The sequence below is a fragment of the Sorex araneus genome, chromosome 11, assembly GCF_027595985.1.
Source record: "Sorex araneus isolate mSorAra2 chromosome 11, mSorAra2.pri, whole genome shotgun sequence".
NCBI classification, from domain to species: Eukaryota; Metazoa; Chordata; class Mammalia; order Eulipotyphla; family Soricidae; genus Sorex; species Sorex araneus.
The window spans coordinates 54,159,660-54,177,940 of NC_073312.1; the positions used below are offsets into that span (position 1 = coordinate 54,159,660).

At 35.0% G+C, this 18,281-nt stretch overlaps 1 protein-coding gene across 2 annotated transcripts in view; it reads left to right on the forward strand.

Moving 5' to 3' along the window:
- PRKG1 (protein kinase cGMP-dependent 1) overlaps positions 1-17,870 on the forward strand; it is a 1,291,607-nt gene extending 1,273,737 nt beyond the window's left edge. For both annotated transcript variants that reach the window (XM_004607509.2, XM_004607508.2), the window contains exons 13-18: positions 2,367-2,508; positions 3,572-3,735; positions 8,576-8,698; positions 8,782-8,844; positions 10,330-10,396; positions 13,486-17,870. In XM_004607509.2, the coding sequence (XP_004607566.1) occupies positions 2,367-2,508; positions 3,572-3,735; positions 8,576-8,698; positions 8,782-8,844; positions 10,330-10,396; positions 13,486-13,584 (658 nt within the window). In that variant the 3' untranslated portion in view covers positions 13,585-17,870. The remainder of the gene's footprint in view (positions 1-2,366; positions 2,509-3,571; positions 3,736-8,575; positions 8,699-8,781; positions 8,845-10,329; positions 10,397-13,485) is intronic.
- The last annotated feature ends 411 nt before the right edge of the window (positions 17,871-18,281 follow it).

The following is an 18,281-nucleotide window of genomic DNA, read 5'->3' on the forward strand; positions in this document are numbered from 1 at the left end:
TTTGCCAACATTTTCTTCCTTATTCATGACTAGAGAACAAAATTTTACCACATTTTACTCTTTATATTTGTTTTTTTAATTTAAGATAAATAAGCATATAGGAAAAATGCCCTGCTCCCGAATACTTGGGCTCCTTGGAGAGGGGCAGGTTGAGTTTCCCTCCTTGCCCAAGCAGAGCCCTGGCAGCTGAAAACCTCCAGAACCAAGCCACAGACATGCTCAAGGCCACTCTACACACACTTGGATGAGCCTCACACATGAAGGAACAGAAAGAAGAACCCAGGTGTGTGGGACCCATGGCTGAGATCCCAAGCCTGCTCGGAATCGAACTGGACCTCCTCCACCCAGGTCCTTTTTTCCAGTAGCTTGGCAGCCGCACCCACAAACCACCCCTGGCGCCATGTAATCTCATCAGTGACCAAGATCCAGAGACTATAAAACAAAGCTCTTGGAAGAGAGTGATGCAGAATCTCGCAGGGCAGAGCCTGGCAAGCTACCCATGGTGCATTTGATATGCCAGAAACATTAGTAATAATGGGCCTCATTTCCCTGACCCTGAACATGACAGGGAAGAATGAGACATTACTGGCACCTGCTCGAGCAAACTGGTGAGCAATGGGACAACAGTGATACAATGATAGTAAAAATACATTATGGTAGAATCATTATGCATATTATAATAGAAGTCTGGGTTAACATCTGTATTAATCTATTGTGTCATAGCTTATTGTTACATTAGTGTTAATTTTTAATTACAGCTTTATATGCTAGGATGATGATTGGGACTAAATTATAGACAAAGGAGATGTGGTCCCACATATTATAATTTTCAGGTATACACGAATTTAACATTCTAATTTGTGAGTTAACAAGTTATCTGAAATCTCTTCCTTTATTACAAATAGAATGGAGAAGCATTTACAGATTAAACAAGAAAAACATTAAGCTACATGGAGAAAGGAATATCCCCATAGTTATTGAAGCTTCTATTAACTTCATTTAACCAAGTAACAATTATACGAAAACATCCATATTTGTATGTTTTTTTAAAGTTATTATTCTATACCTCTACCTATTCACCTTTATCTTACATTTTGTTCGGTCATAAATTCTAACCAGTGTTTCTGAGTAATATATATTTTTATTTTTCAGGGTTGATATTAAGTAGCAGCTTCTTTGGAGTATTGAATCTAGGGAATGATTAACAAAGCTCCTTTTTCTACCTACACTGCTTTCAGATGCTTTCCCTTTTCACCCCTCTTAGCTCTAAATTTATAGTAAACATTTGCTAAACTTCCTATTACCTACCAATGTGCTTAATATTCCATGAGGCATACCCTGATGAAGTGCTGACATTCTTACTCCTTTCTCCGCGAGAAACATCCATGAGATTGAAAACCTCAACATTCAAAGCAATGGGGCTGTTATATATAAAATGACCTCAAAACCAATTGTTCTGTCAGTTTCTTTTTTTAAATGTATGTGTATGTGTGTGACAAGTTGATTAAATATTTTAATTTTGAGCCTACCACAAAAAGTAGTTATAACCCTCTATCTTTCAAACTGTTGAAATCTTCTGCCATCTAGCTAAAATAAAACAATTTCCTATTCCAAAAGAGGGCAGAAGAGCCTATCCTTTATTTTAACTCATATGACTCATCGCCAAGGAATAAATTCCTATTTCAAAGAGCATATAGGGCATGATTTATTTCTTTAAGAAATGTTATGTTTATAAACCAAGCACTTATTTCTGTTGTAGATCAAAATTATATTGTCATTTCTAATTGTAAGAGTAATTTTTCATTTTGAGTCACCTTACGTCTGTGCTTTAACTGTTTATCCTGCTGACAGTTCAAAAGCACAAAGAGAATTCTTGTGGTAGGATTGCATCATTAGATAGCAACCCACTTCCAAAGTGGTTCTTTGAAGAGAGTAAACTCATTCACTTTTATTTATGATGAACAATATCTATATTATTTTAAAAGTCTCAAAAAAGAGTTATTCAAGAATATAGATGACTAACCCCAGTCAATAAGCTCTCTAGCAGAATATTTTTTAGTCTTTCTTATCATTCTAACTCCATCTTTTTTGATTACAGTGGGCGTTGGAAGCAGGTTACCAGGTATAGGTAACATGGTATATATAGGTGAATACTTTCAGGAAGTTAAATTTAACTTTGCATTCACAAACATTAGTTAATTCCTTCATTCTCAAATGCATTTGAAAACTCTCTGCAGTGACAACTGTATTATATTTGGCTTGCAAAACACTGATGTCATTTTTGACAGGAATATAAAAGAAAAAGATTTTTTAAAAATCAAAGAAATTAACTTTTTTATAAACTTGTCATTCATTTTCTCTATCAGAGGTTCATTTGAAGATTCTACAACCAGATTTTACACTGCATGTGTGGTAGAAGCTTTTGCCTATCTGCATTCCAAAGGAATAATTTACAGGGACCTCAAACCAGAAAATCTCATCCTAGATCACCGAGGCTATGCCAAATTGGTCAGTGCACTTTACACAGAATTTCTTCCCTGTGTTCTTAAGACTCTGTTTCTCTGCTAAACATGAAAATTGGTTTTGCTTTCTAACATTGTAAAATTTTAAAGGCAGATTTTACTGTTACTATTGAAAGAATATATCCATCTATTCTTTTAAAAATGAGAAATAATATTGGTATGGTATGAGTTAGTAATATCCAGTAAACATTTAAATGGGCTTATATTTACTAAAAAGAGCGTATAGAGTTGGGAGAGCTTAATGGGCACCCTTTTCCTAGCCATTTTTATGCCATTGACAGGAAACAAGTATTTATAGAATTGGAAATTATCAAGTTACTTTTTTTAATATTTGAGAATAATGCAATGGGGAAAAATAAATTTTACAGGCCATGGTACCCATGTTGTTAGACTTCTTGACCAGCATTTATATCAATACTATTAGTTGTATAAAAGTTGACCCAGAAATTTATTTTAAACTGCACAATTTTTGTGGATTTAGAGCTGTCAAGTCTGATTTTTTTCTGCAATTTTTATTTAGGAAACTGAGTCAGTCACAATTATTTGTATTCTTAATCATTTTTAAAAGGTATCTACATTTGATAAATATAGAAATTAGTTATCTCTTAAAACACTTCTAGAAAATCAAAAGATAAATTTTAATTTTCTCTTGTTGTGTTGATCAGGGGCAGTTATCAATCCCCAAACTTTGTTCCTCATTTGCATAAACAAAGTGGTTTCTCAAATTAATAATATATGACTTGTCAAAAAGTGCATCAGAAATCTATATTCTGGAAAATATTTTCAGTAAGCCATACTGGATCTTTTGAAATTTTGGATTACTGGAGAATATTCTTATTCTTCTTCATCAGTTTATGGCTTTATTGAAGAAATATGAAAAATATTATAGAAAGGTTTGCTTTTTAATAACAATTTATAGAAGCTTTTTTTGAAATATAGTTAATTATTTAGAAGATAGGCATACCTTGCTTGTCCTTTTAATTGTTTTCATCTGTTAAAAGTAACTTATTGCTTCCTAATTTAAAGTTTCTTGTTTTTCTCTTTGTAAGGTGGATTTTGGGTTTGCAAAGAAAATAGGATTTGGAAAGAAAACATGGACTTTTTGTGGGACTCCAGAGTATGTAGCCCCAGAGATCATCCTGAACAAAGGTCATGACATTTCAGCTGACTATTGGTCTTTGGGAATTCTAATGTATGAACTTCTGACTGGCAGGTATGGATATTGATAAGAGAATTATCAAGAAAAATAGACCAGCATGTCCCTTTGTCACACTGAGTAGTACATATTTAAAAATGTACACTTTACTGTACATTTTTAAAGTGCATTTCAACATATCTTGTTAGCTCAGTTCAATTAGTTTTACAAATAACCAGGAATTCATGAATCAGTTTAATGTGGGTCCACTGAGGTATATAATATCAACTCTCATTTGTCGGTACATATGTGAATGTGCCTGATCTTTTGTGAGGTCTTTGATCCTAGTCATTTAGCCAACAATGAAGCAAAGAACATGATAATTAAAAATATATAAGGCTTTTAAATTCAGTGAGTCTTTATATATTTTATAGTCATCATGAGCTTAAACAGACTATCTGTTAGTAAAAGAAAATATATAAAACATTGTCCTAAATGAAGAATAAAGATAAATAGGGTCGTTGTGACCTTTAAGTCTAGAAGGATGAATTTGTTCAGAGAGGCATTTAAAGAAGAATAAGTATTAGCTAGACCACAGAAGCACAGTATTTTAATGTATAGAGCCAGGGAAAGAGCACTGTGGGTAGAGAGTAACAGCTTAACTAAAGAAACTGTTGTGGACTTTGATGTGGTGAAAATTGATATAAAAAAAAAGACAACGGATGGTCATTAAGAGTCATCTTTTGAGGATCATTATTGCAGCAATTGAGTGTTTGGATTCCATCCAGGGAGCAAATCATGAATATTTCCTGACAAAGCAGTAATATTTTTTGTGGTTTATAAGGAAAAACAAGTTGATAGCAATGACAGTAATGTATAGGACAAACTGAAGAGGGGTTAGGTGGTTAATCTGAAGATCCCATTGCAGTAATAGATATGTAGGAAGCTGAGAATTTAGAATAGGGTAAGGGGAGCATGGTGGGGGAGGGGATAATAGGGATGAGGTTGGATGTGAAATAGTTATTTAAGAGAATTTATAGCTATGGTGAAAATGAGAGTAAGATGGGATGGTTAGCCTTAGTTTCTTCTGAAGATTCGGTGATTAAGTGAAGCAATAAGAAGGGTGTGCAGCAAACAGGAAGCTACTTAATACATCCTAGTAACAAGTACAACTACAATTGCCAGGAATTTTTATGATTCATTTTTTTCCTAACAAAGATGATGCCTTGAATTAGGTCACCAAGGGAGGACTGATGAGCAAGAAGAAAAGGATTTGCAAAGCTCTGTTCTAGACAAGCATTTTCCAACAAATATTTACCAGTCATTTAACTGTGTTCTTGGCACCCCACTAGACTTTGGAACTAACAATGGAAAACAAAACAATCTGTAAAGAAAGAGACATAAATAAGCACAGGATCAATGTGATCACAAATTTAACTAAAGATGTCATTAGAGAAATAAAGAACCACCTTGTACATTGGGGAAAACATAAAGCTTACTAACACAGAGCAACTGAAAGACACATTTATCTAATAAAATTGTTAGTAATTACTTTTACTTTCTTGACCTTCTTTGATTGTAATAATTTAGCCAAGCTTCTGATGGAAACATTTATCCTCCCAAAATTGAGAATTTCAGTGAAGGCAGCAACTTTGAAGATGATGAAGAGACATCAGGAGTCTCCCATCCCAGAGAAGCAATTCTACCTAAAAACGTAATTCTGGAATCTTGCAGTATAGTTTACATATCTCAGAGACCATCAGGTCTGAATTAAGAATACTGACACAGATGGTCTACTACAGAGAAAGGGGAGACAAAGGAACTCTAAAATGTCTTGTCAGATGAGCTAAGGAGACCAGCAAAGAATTGAGAAAGTATATATCAATAGCTTCTCAACAATAATTAGGAAAGCACTCAAAATACTACATATTGTTAACAAGAGTGTTCAAATTGATATTGGTAGAGAGGAAGAGGAACTTTATTTTAGGTAAAGTCTTTGATACCACAGGAAATAAATAGAAGACATAAGGACCAAGAGTCTGCAGATGATGGTTAGAATCAAAATATCCTCAAGGGATGTTGGGAGAACCCATTCGGGTTGGAAGATGCGAGCTGAAAGTAGACTATAGACTGAACACAAAGGCCACTCAATACCTCTATTGCAAACCACAACACCCATAAGGAGAGAGAACAAAAGGGAATGCCCTGCCACAGAGGCAGGGTGAGGTAGTGGGGGGTGGGATGAGGGTGGTGAGAGGGATACTGGGATCATTAATGGAGGAGAATGGGCACTGGTGGAGGGATGGGTAAACAATCACTGTATGACTGAAATGGAAACTCGAAAGTTCATAAGTTTGTAACTTGTGTAGCTCACAGTGATTCACTAATAAAAAATTTAAAAAATATATCCCCACGGACTCCAAATAGGAAATGAAATATACTGTTGTTGCAAAAAGCATTAGCCTTCTTTTGATTTTTAAAACAAAAATTCTTGTTTTCTGATAGAAGATTCCTTCAAACCTTCAGGAAAATGCAAACACAGATGTAAAAAAGAGCGTGATGATGTAAAAGAGGACCTTTTCCTCACATTATCAATTAGTACAATTTGTTATTTTCTATAATTGCACAATCCTAGGAAATTTCCCTAAAAAGTAGGTGTGCAGTGGCTATGAGAACTTTGTTATCCAGGCAGTTTTGAAAGGGATGAGATTAGGAGGATACAAATTTTGAAATTCTGATTTATAGGTTGTGTGTGGGCTGAAGCGATAGCACAGTGGGTAGGGCATTCACCTTGCACCCAACCGACCCGGGTTTGATTCCTCCACCCCTCTAGGAGAACCCAGCAAGCTACCAAGAGTCTCTCACCCATCAGGCAGAGCCTGGCAAGATACACATGGAGTATTCAATATGCCCAAAACAGTAACAACAAGTCTCACCATGGAGACGTTACTGGTGCCTGCTTGAGCAAATCAATGAGCAATGGGATGACAGTGACAGGTTGTGTGAAGAAAATGATGGAAGGAAATACATGTTTTGATCTCTTTTACAGTGTTCATATTGTAGTTACTAAATAGAAAGAAAAGTTAGATTTTTTTCTCTTATGACTAAGATAAAGATCTTCCTTTGTCTATTTTTAGAAATACTAGAAATACTTTCATGGTTACAGATACACTTTTGTTTTCTTTTTATGGTGATGGGGGGAGGGGTGCCACTTATGAGGCAAGTGCATTTACCATTGTATTATGTCTCCAGCTGGAGCGATAGCACAGCGGTTGGGCATTCGCTTTTCACACGGCCGACCCGTGTTCGATTCCTCCATCCCTCTCAGAGAGCCTGGCAAGCTACCAAGAGTATGGAGCCTGCATGGCAAAGCCTGGCAAGCTACCTGTGGCTAATTGGATATGCCAAAAACAGTAACAATAAGTCTCTCAATGAGAGACGTTACTGGTGCCCACTTGAACAAATCGATGAGCAACCGGATGACAGCGATTATGTCTCCAGCCCATTGTAGGGGCACACTGGCCTTATACTCTGGGCATACATCTGGCTCTGTGCTCCGGAATCACTCCTAGTGGTGCTCAGGGAACCGTATCAGGTGATGAGGATAGAACCTGGGTGGGCTGTGTACAAGGCAAATGCCCTACCTGCTGTACTTTCTCTTGGGCCTCTATAATTTGTTATACTTTATAATTTTTTTATGATTCTGTTAATCACCAGTTAACCTTCAGAGCTAAGCTATAAACACATCCCATTCACAAATGGAAAATAATAGAATGTGCAGATAACAAAGAAAGTAGTTTTGAGGAAGAAACATACTCTGAATCTAGACCTAATAAAGGGAATATCTGTCAGAATGCCTTCCAAGATTTGTAAGAATCTTTCCAGCAAAATGAACAATATCCTGAGATCAAGAAGCAGTTGATGCTTTAGAGGAGCAGCGAGAAAGGGGGTAAATATGTCTGTGAGTAGGGTGATGATGGTATGACAAGTTCCTCTAGTCAAATCTAATGATTTTAAATTTCTTCACAAGTGTAAATAATTAATTTTCATGAAAAGGTGTAAGATATATAAAGTTCATAAATGAAAGATTGAATTTCTTTTAAAAATCTATTGCAGTATTGCACAAGTGTCAATAAGCCTGTCAAGTTTCATTAGCGAGAAATATGGGTAAACCAGGGAAATTCCAACACAAATGCTATATATGCTGGGTAACAAGTTAGTGATGAATCATTGTACAAAGACAGATCATTGCTGTTTATAAATGTATACCTGATGAGTTCTGATACAGTTACTAGGGGTCACAGAACCTAGACATAGGTGAGTATCTAAAGCCCAAAATTCCCAAATATGTCATAAAGTTAGCTAGCTATACCTGAATTAAATATGAGAAAGGGTCAGAAACTGGAAAAGACTCAGGTATGACCAAGGAGGGCAAACCTGTAGGCACCTTCACTAAGAGAAAACGAGAGTGACAGACCATTTTTGACTTTGATAAGTGATTTACTGTGAATAAATTCCACACTCTTACCATTGATCAAGGTTCATTTCCTTTTATTGATGGAGTGCTCACAGACAGTGCTCAAAGGCCCTAAACCCATTTTCTGAGATACTTGACCAAACAGACCACAAGGCTCAATACTCAGGCAGGTGGTGCCACTGCCTCTAGAGCTAGACTTGCCAGTGTCCAGAGGCCATTGTGGCACTGAAGATCAAACTCAAATCCCTGTATATGAAGGCATATCCGTGACCACTGATCAGGCTTCTAGTTTCATTTCATTAGCACTATTAACAGAAAACCAAAATGAGAACTTTTTTTGATGTCATTTATGTTTAAATGATGTCATTTATAGATTATAACGGTTTGCTTTTGTATTTAGAAAATAGCAGTAATATCTCTTTTCTTGTCTTATTCTCTCAGCCCACCTTTCTCAGGCCCAGATCCTATGAAAACCTATAACATTATATTACGAGGAATTGACATGATAGAATTTCCAAAGAAGATAGCAAAAAATGCTGCTAATTTAATTAAAAAACTATGCAGGTAAGCATTTTAGTCACCTAAATTTTGAAAATATGGGAATGTGAAGAAGTACCAGCTTCATTATCAATTACTATTTTTTTTAGGGACAATCCATCAGAGAGATTAGGCAATTTGAAAAATGGAGTGAAAGACATTCAAAAGCACAAGTAAGTATTCTTTCCCTATAACTTTGGTGACAGAAAAATCTGACAAGCTTTTCCTTGTGTTTTTGTTGTTGTTAACGGTTGTATAATTGATACAATTAGCCTTGTTAACCTTTCAAGGTGAGAAGACTGAGCTTTTATTCAAGGCCTTCTTCTGGTTGTATCGCTAAGATTTCTTTGGGAATAGATTCACATTTATCACATCTAACCTTATGATATTCTAAACAGTAGATTCACAATTTCTCCAAAGCCACTTCTACTGAGAGTTCTCCCCTCTGGAACAAAGAAGAAAAGTGTACTGCTATTTCAGTGATTCTTTTAGCCACCAGAATAGTACACAAAAGTCTTATGCTTTTGATGCCTCATTTCTTAAAGTTAAAACATTTTTCTAACCATTTTCTGTTTCTGTGATATGATGATCAGAGGAGTGGTAAAACAATACACTTTTTTTCAAATAGCAGTATTTTAAATTTAAGACTTTTTTCATCTATTTATTGTATGTTCTAAAGCAAATAATCACCAATGGAATTATTTTGTCTTTTAGTTTGTTTCTATTGTAATATGAAATTTGTGTTCCTACCTAAGGAACTCAGAGTAAAATAGCTATGAGTATTTCAAAGGCTTGCTAAGTTAATTTTTTTTAAATCACCATGAGCTACAGTTACAAAACTTTCATGTTTGAGTTTCAGTCATACAATGGTGGAACACCCATCCCTCCACCAGTATACATTTTCCACCACCAAAGTCCCCAGTATGCCGACCCCTGCCCAGCCCCGCCTCTCCAGCTGCCTCTATAGCAGACAGTTTCCCTCTTAACTCTCTGCTTATATGGGTATTATGGTTTGCAATACAGATAATGAGAGGCCATCATGTTTGGTCCCTTGTCAGCACACATCTCCCATCCTGAGTGATCCCTCCAACCATCATTGACTTAATGATTCCTTCTTTCTTTCAGCTGCCTTCTCTCCCTTGATAAGTTAGTTTGGTGTAATCTTTGGGGAAACCTTCAAAATCATAAAGGCAAACAATAACCAAATATCCTTTCATAATAATTGGTCCTCACTTGTACAGAAAAGCTATGTGGAGAATACCTTCATTCAATAAAAAAGTGAAAAAAGGAGAAAAATGGATTGTGTAGAGACCAGTAGAGTGCCATGAGGTTAATTGACACTGTTAATGGAGTCAGTGAAAATGATGGAAAGATAATCTATTATGCCCCAAGTCTACCTCCTTAAAATGAGATAGTCTGTAAGGTATCTTACAGACCTTATAATAATAGATCATTCATTAAATTATAATGATAGTCTTGGAATAAGCTCATATTACTATTATGACAAATTTTAGGAACATAACAAATTACTTCTATTTTTCACAATTTTGACAATTTTATTTTTAAATGTGAATTCTATAAAATAAGCTCATTGTAAAAATTACATATAATGAGAAGGTAAAGTATTTTTTAAATACTCACATTTATTCCTTTCTTAGATGGTTTGAAGGCTTTAACTGGGAAGGCTTAAGAAAAGGTACCTTGACACCACCTATCATACCAAGTGTAAGTAGACTTTCTAGCTTCACATGTGAAGATATTTGTTAAAGATTTTAATCTAATGATCATATTAAATATGCAATAGTGCACTGCATTAAAATAATATCTTATAAAATCTAACAAATTACAAACTGATTATAACTGTTGATTTCACTGTTGCCTTTTTTTTTTTTTACTGTATTCATTTATTTTGTTCTAAAAAGGTTTCTTTTCCGAGCTGGAGTGATAGCACGGCGGGTAGGGCATTTGCCTTGCACGTGGCCGGCCCAGGTTCGATTCCCAGCATCCCATATGGTCCCCCGAGCACCGCCAGGAGTAATTCCTGAGATGTATGAGTCAGGAATTACCCCTGTGCATAGCTGGGTGTGACCCAAAAAGAAAAAAAAAGGTTTCTTTTCCTTACAGTCAGCATTAAACCTTGACATGGATACATAATAGATCTCCAGTAACCAGAGTTCCACCCACACATACACTCAATCATGCGTAAATTTATTTCCAAGAACAAGAATACATTAACAACCTTGAGATAGGAATTATCATAATTATCAGAAAAATCAGATTATAAATTTCTGCACATATATCTTCTCTCTACACAAGACAGTTTTGGGGTTTTCTTGGTGGGGGGTGTGTTGAGGCTCCCAAGTTATGCTTAGAGAGCCCCTCCTGGTGATTCTCAGCCAGTTTGGCTAGAGGCTCAATGTGAAGCCCTAAGGATGTGTAGCTGCTCCAATGCAGAGATATCGGGGATTACCAAGACCACCCAGCTGTGCTCAGAGAGATCCTGTGATCAGACATACTATTTCTCTGGTCTCCACTGTGACTTTCTACAACAGAGTCTACATACATCTACCAGAAGTGCTTTAGGACAATGTGCTATTCTTTTCTACTAGTGGTTCCAGTCTGCTTACTACCTAGCTCTGTCCTTAAGACAGCAGGCATATAAAGATTATGTCAAAGCAATCCTGCACCTTTTTATTTCTAGTTGGCATTAGTCTGGCAACCAGTTTTAGAATCTATAAATTCCTTGCCAATATTGTTTTTTCTATGTCCCCCACACAAATTCTTCCTCCCTTGGCCTCACATTCTACTGAAGCACTCCCAGACAAGGATATCATGAATCATTTTACTCTAAAAAAATATTTTCTTTAAAAACATTAGTTTTTTTTTGTTCAGTGGCATGCAGTATATTAACCTGAAATGTATTTCATTGATTGCATTTATGTCTCAACATGGCACTATCTAAAATGCGCTGTATCTCATGGGATAGAGGGTCAATTTGTGATAGAGACTTTTATTTATACTTTTTCTTTTTCTTGGACTAACTGAAGACTGTTCTTTTTCAAGAAACATTTTCTCTACTTCTAAGATTTATCTTGTGCTAGTGTTATTGTTAATTCACAACAAGAAGCTATTACATTTTCTCACATTGGAGATGCTAATGCATTCATAAAGCTTTTAGAAAAAGAGTAGAATAAAAGCTTTGAGGGTTAAATATTAATCCTACATTATTTTAAGTGAATCAGTGGTCTCCTTTTTATGCAGTTGTTGTGTTAAATGAAGAACATTAGAGATGGGGTAGATTTCTCAAAATAATACCAAAATTGAGGGAAATAACATTAATATTACAGAAATTGAAGAAGCTGTTTCTATTTGTGTTCAGTAGGTGAAGTACTGTCCAATAAGTTTCAAGGGTTTTGAGTTTGGAAATATCAATATACTTACAATAAATGCACAGTTGGCCTATAGGGACCCAGGCTGTCTTATTTCTCATCTAATTCCCCTCCTCATACAGCAGAGACTGAGCAGGGACTCTTTGGGGGACTTTACGCCACAGATCCCTCTCTCACTGCAGGACTGTTAGTATGCTATGTCTTTCTAAAATATATTATTTTAAAAACAGTGTGCTATAGATACTTACAAAGCTGTTCATGATTAGGTTTCAGTCATATACAGTGTTCCAACCCCCATCCCTAGTGTATATTTTCCCATCACCCGTACTCTACCTTCAGCCTGCCCCTCTGGCAGGCACTTAAAGTACTTTTAGAGAGATGTTTCAGTAATCCACTCTTGTAAACTTATACTTTATCCCCTAGCACTATGATTAGTGCTATAGTTATATTTGTATCACTGTCATCCTGTTGCTCATCGATTTGTTGGAGCGGGCACCAGTAACGTCTCCATTGTGAGACTTGTTACTGTTTTTGGCATATCGAATATGCCAGGGGTAGCTTGCCAGGCTCTATCGTTCAGGCGAGATACTCTCACTAGCTTGCTGGGCTCTCCGAGAGGGGCGGAGGAACTGAACCTGGGTCAGCTATGTGCAAGGTAAATGCCCTACCCACTGTGCTATCTCTCCAACGCATAGTTATATTTAGCTATAGATTTTTATGATTGGTACAGAATAAATTTTATGATTAAAACTAATAGAGAATAAGCTCTGAGGACAAGAACTATGTCTATTTACTATTTTTAAGCCATAATACTTTTTATATTTAAATATTTGATATTAATGTCTCATATATAATTTCAAAAATAGCATAATGCCTTGGCCTATAACATAGGGGAGAAGAAAGAGTAGTTAGTTTTAAAACAATGAGTTTCAGTATGTAAAGACAAGGACGTAAATCCATGAGCAGATATAATGCTAGTCTTACACATTTGTTTTTTGTAACCAGGGTTATGACAACTACATATGTATCAGTGGTAACTCAGAAATGACATATCCTAAATGAACAATTCTTCATAAAGTTTAAGACAGTTTTGTTTAAAGAAAGTACAGTATTCCCCAGTTTATATGGCTATATTTTTAGAAGTCGGTATATAGTAAGATCCACCATCTGCTCCCCATAACCTAGCCTAGTCTTCTACCCCACCTGCTCGCTGCAACATCATTCTTAAAATCTTCTTAAAACCCTATTAGTCAACAAAGAACAATAGAATACCACTCAGCTACAAAGATAAAAAGTGAATTTCTCCATTTGTGACCACAGGGATGGAACTAAGATCATTATACTTACTGAAATAAGACAAATACAAACACGTTACCTGCTGTACTCTCCAGCCCCAAATCAGCAACTGTTCACTCTTATTTTCAGGTTGCATCACCCACGGACACAAGCAATTTTGACAGTTTCCCTGAGGATAATGATGAACCACCACCTGATGACAACTCAGGATGGGACATAGACTTTTAATGTATTTCTCTTACCTGCTTCTGCCTTGCTGAAGACAGCTTTTTCTGAGACAGCTGCCAGCAAACCTGAAGGAAAGAGAGAAGATTAGTGCTCGGGGTCACCATGATGCCTTTGATCGATGCTGCTCCAGTAACTACAGTGGCATTAGGACTTATTGCTTTGATGACAATAGTGCTCTTTACATGTTTTCTGTTTGAACCTAAAAATAGCAGTTGACATGGTGGTCCTGAAGCAAAGTCTTTCACCAGTAAAGAGATGTTTTCTATTGTTGCAATGACCTTGCTTTGCTCTGATTATAATTTGAAAGGCTATAAGAAACACTTCAATCTAGTAAAAGTCTGTACCTTGCTAGAATTATCAAGAAGATTAAAAAATAATATATGAGGTATGATCGATTACTATGGTACAAAAATTGGGCTTTTCCCTTTCTCTGCGGGTCATAGGATCTAGAACTGAAAGCCAGTGTGAATGCGATACAAAGAGGACCACACATCTGTTGGTCACAAAGTTCATGTCAAAACAGTGCTAGAAGTTTCCTGACTTTATTTCCCAGCAGTGCTGATGACGAGACTGAATGTTACCTTTCCTTTCTGACAGACTTTACAAATTGGTATGATCAAAGCACAACTACTATGGATTCTGTCGAGAACATCCATAGCAGGTATATATGCGTTTTAGCAGAGGATTGACAAAACCAACACGCATGACATTTGTTTGGGTTTTTTTGTGTTTGTTTTCCCCCCTGTTGTTGTTGTTCTTAAAAAGGCATGACAGAATGAGGAACAAAGCAATTCACAAATCATTTCATATTTTTTTAAAAAAATATTGCGCTTCAAAAGATGGTCTTGGAAATAAATGACTAGCAGCCAATTGGTTTTTTTTTTTTTCATGATCAAACACACCCTCAAAATGGGGTTTAAAATGTTCACTTTTATAAAAACTGAACCCTTAGGGTAGGGGTGGGGAGGGACTGAGATCCATCCAAAAAAATAAAATACTATAGGTGCTATGTATATTTTTCATCTGTAAATGTCAGTGTCGGAACAGACAATACAAATTCTAATCATTACATGTATAGCCAGACTCAAGCATTTTCACTAAATTTATTAAAGCAAATTCCTGTCAGATTTCACTTATACAACATAGTCTAGGATTGAGAGTGAGGGATAATTAGAATCCTATTTGAATTAGTTTATTGTCTTAGGCCTGAACCAAAAGATAGTATTTTACAAAAAAGAAAGCACAAAATCATTAAGATTCAGATGAGAAACCTAATTTATGTAAGGTAAAAAGGAAAGACATCAGACTAGGGGTTGATGGCTTCCATTAATGAGCTTGTTAAAGTAGGAAGAACACAGAAAAGAAAACGAGAAGTTGATTTCTTTAAATAATTTTTAGATAAATACAAAAGACTCAGTTGTGAAAAAGATTACTTAGTAAATATAAACTTGAAAGCATCATATTTGGTTTTTGTGTGGAGAAAAGAATAATTAACACTGAGTTCTTTAGGTCATCTTATTATTAGCTATTGTAAGTAGCAGAGACATTTAAAAGCTACAGTTGGATAAAGAGTCTTATATGTAGGCAAATACATCACCTTATGAAATGGTATACTGGTTTGGAAATGTGTGTGTGTGTGTGTGAACTTGTTAAGTAGAGGGTTTTTTTCCCCAGAGTGTTTTAGAAAGTAAAATAAATGTAGATACCTCTGAAAAAAAAATGTCCACATAGGTAATTATATCTATCCCAGATGGCATATGTTTTTTGTTTGAATTTTTCATATTAAACCTTTAACCTTTATTATATTCCATAAAAAGATAATCTAAGAAAGATTGGAGGATAAAAGTGCTATATTATATAGAATTAGAATACATTTAAATAAAAAATTGATCCTGAGCTGTTATTGCTATAATTTCTTAGTTTATCTACTTCAAAATACCTATTTCCTTTGACAAATTTAAGCAAGTAGACCTAAAATCCTATTACGAATGTCATTTCTTTTAATTGGGCTTTAAAATGTATAATTTCAATGTTATAGCAAATGCTCAGTGATTTCTGTTGGAAGAGCACATTTAGAAGAATGCTAGAGGTCTGCTAGAATTTTAAACTTACCTAGACATAGTCATTAAGAAAGTGTATTCCTGCAACTTTTCAAATATCCATTAACTCCGGGTATTAGTATACACTACAGATACTGGAACAATGGTTCAAGTCTAAGACAACCAATATGTGCAAGTTCAATGGATAATGAAGAAATAACATTTTGCACCACATAATGGTTGATTGTTTCTCCCACTTGTTACTGCATCTTTGTTCATTTCACCTGTGGCATTGCATTAGGAAGTTTAAAGTAATCACCAAAGAGTAAAGGTGGACTTTATCTTCCAAGGATTACAAAGAGCAAACCTTCATCTAACTTCAGCATTGAATTTTAAGGATTTAAATCTTGTCTTAATGAAAACACTAGGGCTAAAATTCATGGTCAGCTATATAAAATGCATCTCACTTTCTTTCTGATTTTACATACCTGCTCTATTTTCTTACACAAAAGAACAACTAGATGAGTTAGTATAGTGCCAACTTGTTTGATTTGTTAATTGATTTTCTTGTTAATACTTCAAGTTTGGGAAATAAGGGCTTTCTGTGTGTCTTGATTCACAGAAATACTGAAAACTGCCAAGGAAAGGAACATCATACTTATTTTAGATTGAATGTTAGTGGAATAATTTCTAAAAAAAAATCTATAAATGATTTTTGGTTTTACCTGCTTTATTAATATATGAATCAGATCCATGTGGCATTTAGTACAAATTAATTTTATTATATTCTTTAGAAGTATTTACTTATGATCATGGAATATGCATGTGAATCACACATGTATACTAATATATAGACTCAACTATTGGATTTTTCTGATTTTTAAATATTTGAATTGATAGTGTACTTTAAGAAGTTTACTATCATTTTGAAAAGGAAGGATTATTTGAACTGATTTCATACGGTAGATGTGATCTGTGCATTATCCATAACAATGTTTCTTTCACAATAGGACCACAGACAAATATTTATGTAAATAGATATTTTTGTGTGATATTTTATGGTACATAGACATTTTTTAGTGTTTCACAGCATTATTATTTCATTTTATTTGTATTGAAATATTTAGGTCCAAGTAGACTTGAATTAATGTCATAAATGTCAGTATTATGGAAAATTATGTCTACTGTACTGTTATTCATCTGTCCTTTAGTTTAGAACATGACCTGGCTATCTGGCATTGTTGCAAGTGCCTTAAATTCATGGCATCCTATTAAAAAAAACAAATTTGGTGTTATGCTGCATGACAAAGACAAACACACCTCAAAATGTTGTCCTTTCTTAGCTTGCTGCGTTTTACAGTTCTTTCTGCTAACAATTTATAAGCCTTTATTATATAATATTGATGAATTACAGAAATGATGAAGTTGTTCTCTTATTTCTGTTAAATGTACCAGAGCTGTGTATCTGTTAATGAGATACAGCGTCATTTCTGTGAAATGTATAAATGTATGTGCAGGTCAAATTAATATATGACATACTATCAAGTCTGTATACAGGCATTCCTGTTTTGCTAAACTGTGCAGAGTCTGTTTAAGAAAAATAGTGCAGTCAAGTTCTAACATTTCAACTTTATCAACTACATTGATCACCATCCAACTCAAAAGAAAAAAAATGGAAAATGACTGCTTAACTACACCTCGTAATGAAACCAATGATGAAAAAGAACCTTGGTGCACCACCCAACAAAACAGGATGCTTTCTCTCCATTCTTGTATATGCAAATCATTAATGAGGCAAGTCTTCAACCGACCTAGAAAGCTTAGCGTTGAAAGTGTATTGTTAGCCCTCCTCTCTATCTGCCCTGAATCAACAGTGCTCTGGGACCTTCACTATGACTCAGAGATTTGGGCTTTATGAGTAAAGGAAAATTTCTTTAAGCATCATCTATCAAATTTATTTCCATGTATTACGTTTTTACAACTGCTCATTTCTTTTGTATCCTTAGGGTTATGGTTATTTGGTTGTCTTCTTCCAATCTGTTCTACATGAAAGAGTCCTTTGTTAGTCAGAATGCAACAACTGTCATCAAAATGGTCATTGGCCACTTGCACTCTTTTGATGTAGATTCAAAACTTTTTCATAAACTTAACCTGCTTTAATTTGCTCTGTATTTTTCCTGCAGCTGTAATTGCCGAGTGCCTGTTGTATACTTTATAGAGTTGAAATAAAAAAAATAATTACTTTTGAACTAAGTTGATGTCTGATTCCAAGTTGATGAAATAAAAATAGAACTATTGTAGAATATTACTAGCAACATGAAATAGTAGAATCCAATTACCTTCATAAAATCATATACTGCGATTTAATGTTAATATAATTTTTAAAAAATGATTAAAATTTTAATAGGGCCTACATTAAGCCAGCTGAGATAGCAAAGCAAACAGAGGTAGCCATGAAAATTCCCTAATGAACTGTTTTATATGAATTACTACCACCACCCTCCATCTTGGAGATATAGATCTAGCCCAATTTTGAAATAGGCAAACCATCAAAGGAAAAAGTTTCATGTATTACTAAGAATATCAAAAGCAACTTCACAAATCTTTGTCTAATTTCTGATCTTGCTGCTAAGCTGTGCATATGTAAAGAATATGTAT